General features: G+C 28.8%; 1 protein-coding gene across 5 annotated transcripts; it reads left to right on the top strand.

The window, feature by feature from the left end:
- The first annotated feature begins 5329 nt into the window (after positions 1 to 5329).
- On the top strand, positions 5330 to 6953 carry LOC106757347 (centromere protein V). 5 transcript variants are annotated; one of them, XM_014639998.2, is made up of 2 exons: positions 5330 to 5627; positions 6269 to 6953. In XM_014639998.2, the coding sequence occupies exon 2, from the start codon at positions 6330 to 6332 to the stop codon at positions 6741 to 6743; it is 414 nt and encodes a 137-aa protein (XP_014495484.1). In that variant the 5' UTR covers positions 5330 to 5627; positions 6269 to 6329; the 3' UTR covers positions 6744 to 6953. The 5 variants fall into 5 exon arrangements, with proteins under 5 accessions (XP_014495484.1, XP_014495483.1, XP_014495482.1 ...); XM_014639997.2 differs by having other exon boundaries at positions 5331 to 5627; positions 6239 to 6953; XM_014639996.2 differs by having other exon boundaries at positions 5331 to 5698.
- Positions 6954 to 7348: the final 395 nt, after the last annotated feature.

The following is a 7348-nucleotide window of genomic DNA, read 5'->3' as shown; positions in this document are numbered from 1 at the left end:
TTTGTTTTTCACAATTCTTGATTCTCTCCTTTTTAAATCGAGCTCACCAATATTTTTATTATGCTTCTTCTTTATTTTATTGACTTTTCTTTTTTAGTTTACATTTTTTTATTTCAGTTCTTCGCAATTATGTAAAAAAAACAATATTTTCTTAATTTAACGAATGTTAAATAATACATTCAGGTAAAGTGTTCCACTAATTTTATTTTAAAAATTGACTAATCCTATTTATTGTGCTTTTAATGGTTTTTTTTTTTATCAAAAGAATCAACCATCATTAGTCATTGTCTTTATCATTTCTTTCTTTCTATCGATAGCAATATCATGAATTCTATTCCTCATTTACATTTATTTCGTAATCCTAAAATTACACTCCAAATTAACTGAAACAAAAATAGAAAAGAGTTTATTGTCTTGGATGGATGTTAAAAGATGATATATTCAAAGCTAATTAACCCATCATTAGGGTTTCGATAATAGAGTTCCCACTTTCTGACCAAACAAATTTCAAACATAATCATGTTTTCAGAATTCACCTACATCTCATTTATTGCTCCGTTCTCATCCCATAAAGAAATAGTGAAATTAGAGATACACTGTTACTGGTAAAAATAAAATGTTTCATCACATGACCCACTCAATCATTGATATTGACAATGTAGGTTGGAATTCGACCCTTTTCAAAACTGATATAGTTTTGTTTCAACATACTTTCATATAATTTTTTTATGTAATAAATATTTAAAAAGCTCAGTTCATAAAAAATATCAATTTTAATTATACATCATACGAAGTTTAATTATTAAAAGCACATGGTATATTTTCGATACGAAATCTAATAATGGATATATAGGGAAGAATAAAAAGAGATAAACATTGACAGTGAAATTGGATTTATAAATGTAATTGAATAAGTCAACAGAAGTTAGTTTTATGTCTCTGGATCACTTTGAAGAGACATTTCACTTCAAGCCATTTCCACTAGTAAATCCTTACTCTTACAAACATAGACCACCAGATATCCTGTGGGACATCACATAAAATCATAATTAATATATGAATAATAATATTTTTGACAATATTTTTTATAATATTTTAATACTATTTATTTATCATCTTATGATTAATTCATATTAATATTTATAATAATAATAATTATTATTATTAATTATAAAATAATTTTAAACCAATAAGAAAATAACATGTATTAAAATATTATTCAATCCAAGTATCTTAATATATTGCATAACACTCAATATCGTGTAGCATATGTCAAAGATCGTATATTTTCTTTTGTCAATATTATCTTTCAATTTGAGAAATAAGTATCATTCAAATATATTTTACTTTTTGGAATAAGTTATTTATTTATCTATATAATTTAGAAAATAATTAGCAATAAAGTGTGATAAAACGTGATAGGAGGAGCTTAGGTAAGGGGAAGTTAATTACGATATCTTAACAAATTCGAAAAATTTGAAAGTAAGATCAAGTATACACGGTTAGATCAGATTGGATAAACAAATCATGTAATAAATAAATTTGAATAAAATGGGTGAATTGGTTAATGGACTAAAATTTTATGAAAATCCAATTTAACTTAAATTTAAATTTTTATTTATAAATTTATAAATATATTTTAAATTAACATGATATTATTTTGTTAAAAAATAGTAGTGATTTATATAAAATAATAGTAATTTTAAAATTATACATGGCATTTTTTAAAGTTAAATATTTATAGATTTATGTTATTTATTCAATACTAAAATATTATTTTTATTAAAAGATTTAATTTGTTATAAATTCACAAATCGATGTTTTTACTATATTAATCCGTAATTTGAACCATCCAAATTCAAGTAAATTAAACAGTAGAATATAAATTTTAAAATATTAAATTTAGATTAAAGAGAAGTAGTCGATTTTTGAGATAGAGATGGAAAAGGAAGAAAATGAATGAATTACTAATGAATGGTCACAATCATGGACCAGGGTCAACCAGGATCCCAGCACAGTATTTTTTTGTCCTTACCAATTTTAACGTTTTCTTTTGCAATTTCTGATTATAAAAAAGCAGACATCATGAAAGAAACTTGTAGCAGTAGATGTTTCCAACTAAAATTGAATATTAGATTAATATTTTTAACGATAACAGTAGTTAATTTTTATTGTCTGTATGTGGGAGTAATGTTTCAATTTTAAATTTATTGAGAAAATATTATTAGGGTTAATTATTACATTGAATGTGTTTTTCTTTTAAGTTTAAAGGTTAAAGAAGAAAAATAATGTTTAAACTGAAGGTTTAGGAAGTGAATAAATTTTTGATTATATCGAATTTAGGAATATTGGGTAGCATTAAATAATTTGTTTGGATATTTATGAAAAGAAGTTGAATGATTGAAATTAAAAAAAAAAAGTTAAATAAATGAAAATGTTGAAAAGTGAAGCTAAAAATGGCATGAGTATGTGGTCCAAAGGAAGTGTTTGGATTGGCATGTGATTTGTTTCACAACCTCCTCAAACAACATGGACCTGTTCCCCCACCCATCCTTCCTTTCACTTTCTTCTTATCTTTATAGACAAAACCAATTTCATCAACTGTTACTACCTTTTCTCATCAAATTTTACTGTAAATTAAATCAATTAATTTAAGGCATCAAGACCTAGGAGATTGCTTTATCAGCAAAAAAATGAAATAATATAAGAGTATAAGGTACCTGAATAATAATACTTTAAAGTTTTAATATAAAAGCAACAACATTAATCTTATTAAACCTAATCAAAAGTAATAAGGAGAACAAATATAATAATTGAAACAGATGAAGGTTTGTCATGATCAATAATATAAGAAGCTTAAACAATTATTGTTTTCTATACAATAACATGAGAATTATCAATTACATCAATTATACAACTTTTCTATCTACTTAGAATCTAAGATGATTAATTGTATGAGATACAAATCTTAGATTTTAGACAATCTACACCTTTAAATATTCTAACAAAAAGTCTATATTTTTAAATAAATGGACACGTGCATGGGAATATAAGAATAGGTGAAACAAATCGAGTACATTTGAGAGAAAGCAAGACACACACATATATTAGTATGATATAATAGATATTCAATAAATGTGGATTCGGTGATCAATATCTAAGTACTATATGAGTGAAGTTTCATCTCATGCATTGAACAGCATAAACTATATATTTTTGCATGCCTTTGTTTGTATATTAAAAGTGAAGTAGATACGAAAGAAATGGGGGGAAATAAAAGATGTTTTTAAAGTATAGATGGATTGGAGTAAAAAAAAGAAGAAAAGAATTAGAAGAGAAAAAAGCTCTTATTCAAAATAAATTCAAATCCAAAAAATGAACTTTTTTACTTCATTATTTTTTCTTAACATACTTTTCTACCTTTTGCTTTTATTTTTGTATTCACTCACATCCTTGTTACAGTTGATGTTCTAGCTTTAGGAAAGTGAAATGCTGTTGTAAAATATTATTATTTTATTATAATTGAAAGTTGTACAACGTTAATATTTTATTAATTAACAATCTTAAAGACTTAATTTTCAATCTTGTTACTGTCAAAAGTAAAAAAGGTATGAAAACTAACCTTATCTGATTTTATTTATTTAATTGTTAGCACAATTTCAATTGTCAATGTTTGAAGGATGATTAAATGCGTGTGCTTGATTTGAGTGAATTTACACGTCTCAGGAAGTTGCAGTTCGAGATTTGTAAGCATTTTTCTAACAATCTTAAGGACTTATCCGCGGTGTGTTGCGTAAGTCCCCAGGATACAACAGGAACTTCTCGGAAGTATTCGAGGATCACAGAACTAATAAGAAACTCTACTCTAATAGAGTTTATACCCAGGATAATTTATAGAAGAGAAATAAAAATGAAACTAGGAAGAGAAGAGAATGAAAAAGACTGAGGTCATTTGGAATGGGAAAGTGCTCTCTATTTATAGAGCTAGGAAAGAATAAAATAAACAAAATAAATTAAAACAGATAAGTTGACTGTTTCAACCCATAAAATTTGATTGTTTCAGCACTTAAAGATTTGACTGTTGTTAATTAATAAAATATTAACGTTGCACAACTTTCAATTGTAATAAAATAATAATATTTTACAACAATCCCCCACAATGTTTCTAGAATCATTTGTCTTCCCAGAGTTTTGTCAGAGTATCCGCTAGATTCCATTCTGACTTCACATAATCAATGTAAACAGTTCCACTCTTTAGCAGATCTCACAATAATTGTTTCTCTGGTCTCTACAATTTTAATTTCAAATCTGCTATGATTTGTTATAATGTTAAGTTTGTAGAAATTATTTCTTTTTTTTCAAAGATTGACACATGGTATTGGATGGAAAGCTAACGTATGATTAATACAGTGGCAGTTTTGAGTTAAATACTCTAAATCTGAAAATAAAGAATATGTCATTATATATTTATATGATGAATGACATGTTAATTATTGATACATGCAATGAGATAGTCTCTAAAAATAAGGTTTCTAGAATCTTAAATATAAGTTGCTTCTAGGTGAAGTTTATGTAATTTTAGAAGTTGGAATCATAAGGAAGGGAGATAGTATATTACTATTCCAAGAATAATATAATGAGAAACTTCTTAAAGAAGTTTGAATATTATGATTTCAAACCTATGAGTATCCCTTATGATCCTAACTCTAAATTAATGAAAAGTAGAGGAGAATTATTATCTCAGTCTAGCCCAGATAATTGGGAGCTTACTACACCTAATGAGTTTTTATAGACCCTGATATTGCTTATGCAGTAGGTAGACTGAGTAATTACACTCAATGTCCAAATCAAGAACATTGGGATGCACTTATTAGGTTTATGAGATACTTAAGAAGTTCAATGGATTATGCCATTGAATATAATGGAGGTGCAAGATGTTTCTAACAAATACAACAATTTTTGTTTTAAAAAGAATTTTTAGAACATATATGTTACATAAAAATCTTTCTAAAACGAGTTCTTTTTAGTATTTTTTTCTCTTCTTTCTCTAAAGCATGGTGCCTCTCTTCTTCTTCCTTTGCAGTAGCAGTGATGACGACAGTAATGACATTGGGTGTGTGGTGTGATACAGTAATGAATGATGTTTAGGTCTTTTCCTAGTATTGTGGAAGTGCAGTTAGTATTTGTTGTGGTGCGGGAAGCAGTAGCCTCAAATTTGGAAGATGAGACTCAACTTACAATATAGGCTACGTAGAATTAGCTAATACATTTTTTTTATTATTATAAAAAATTACTTTTTAACCAAAATTTAGACTAACAACGCTTTCTCCATAGTTTTTTTTTTTTTTTTTTTATTTCCTAGGGTTAGTGGGTAGTTGGAAAGTTCATAAAGTTCTTGTAAATTTTATGGAGGTTAAGAGGTGATACGGTTGGCTTCAAACGATTGCGAGATGTTTATGGAAAGTTCTTCCTTAGTTTGGTATCCAAATACGGTTCCGCCACTGTGATTAATTTATTTGTGATGGTATGTTTGCTCACAAATAGATAGAAGACTGACGTTTGTGTGTATGCAAAATTTGAAAACGAGAAGAGAAAAGGGGGAGAATACTGAGTTGTCGTAGTTTGAGGTAAAGCTATTGTTGCCTCAGTTCAAGATAGTTGTCTCAGTGGAAACACGATCGCAGTATTGACCATTTTGGTATGCACCATGATTTTGTCTTTTAATTGTCTTGAACTTTTTCTCCTTATGATCCTTGGGGAGCCAGGGACTGAATTTGATGTTGTTGTACATTCTCCAAGCTGTTCTGTCATGCTATAAGGACGATTAGTGACAATAAGTTTTAACATTAATGTGATTGGAAATTGAACTTTTGTGTGCATGGTTTGTAGAGCTTTGAATGAAACCTGATTGAGTTGTACAATTATATTTCAAAATCTTTAGTTCTTCCCATTTTGTTAAATCAAAGATTTATTCATCTGAGAAATAGAAGTCCGTGTTTAATTTATATGAGCCTCACCGAATTCCTCACTCTGATTTGCAAAATCCCCCCACCTTGTTCCGTCTCTCTTTCTTTGGAAACAAAATGTGTAACATGTTAGCAACATGGTTTGTCACAAACCCATAATTTATTTATTTCTGAATTTGTATCAAAAGGCCTTTTTACGGATATGATTCCATCTTGTTCCCTTCTTGATTTTAAGTTCTGATACTAATCTCAGTCTTCTTTGTTTGACTTAGTCTTTGTGCATGACAAGCTATAATTGACAGGAGCCTGTGACCGTAGAAGCCAACATTTCATTCATAACCATCAGCTGTTAAGAACTCTGAAATGGATGCTGAAAAAGTGGTACACACTGGAGGTTGTCATTGTAAGAGTGTAAGGTGGAAAGTGGTTGCTCCTTCCAGTGTTGTGGCATGGGATTGCAACTGCTCAAACTGCAACATGAGAGCCAATACTCACTTCATTGTTCCTGCTGACGATTTTGAGCTTTTGGGAGATTCTGGGAAGTTTCTCACCACTTACACTTTTGGCGCTCAGACTGCAAAGCACACATTCTGTAAAATCTGTGGCATAACATCGTTCTATTATCCACGCTCAAATCCAGATGGGGTCGCAGTTACATTTAGATGTGTTGACCCTGGAACATTGGCCCATGTTGAAATCAGACATTTTGACGGGAAGAATTGGGACAGCGCATATAATCAGACAGGAATATCTTCATATTCAAAGGTGGAGAAGTAACTCTCGTCACATCCAGGAGCGAAGAATAGAGGATCATTGGCAGTCCTGCGTCATGTTTTCATGCCGTAGATTCGTTGTGTTAGAGTGTGTTGCTACTGCCAATGCTATGAAAAGATAAATCTAATGCAATACAATAAAAAATTGTAGAAGGTTTCGGAATGTTTATGCTTTTAGTATTGTTCCGTTTGTATGTCAAACGTGTCTTCTGAAGTGAGAACTGCTCGAGTTTAATTTTCACATGTTATCAAAATAACTATTTCTACATAATTACTCAATTATAAATTATCTGAAATATAATTTTCAAAATAATTATTATAAAGTCAACATATTTATTATATGTAACAAATATAATTAACCGACAATATAAAGAACAAAATTCTTTGCTATTTGATGAGATGTTCTTGCTGTGTCTTATAAATGCAAATAATTCATGAAAGAAAAAAGACAACCGACTAAAACAGTGATATTGTGAGAAAATGGAGCTTCAACAAATAATTATTTGAATTGTCTACCACAAACAATATCCGTAATAATATGTTCGAGTCATGAACTCAGGATTTTACAGAAATGATAAAATCAAATCAATATCATAAATCTGTATCGTC

Source organism: Vigna radiata, chromosome 3, assembly GCF_000741045.1.
Source record: "Vigna radiata var. radiata cultivar VC1973A chromosome 3, Vradiata_ver6, whole genome shotgun sequence".
NCBI classification, from domain to species: domain Eukaryota; kingdom Viridiplantae; phylum Streptophyta; class Magnoliopsida; order Fabales; family Fabaceae; genus Vigna; species Vigna radiata.
The sequence above is the reverse complement of the archived record's forward strand: the minus strand, read 5'-3'. Positions and strand labels throughout refer to the sequence as shown.

Coding starts and splice junctions, on each gene's coding strand:
- LOC106757347 (XM_014639998.2), top strand. CDS start 6,330: ATGGATGCTGAAAAAGTGGTACACACTGGAGGTTGTCATTGTAAGAGT.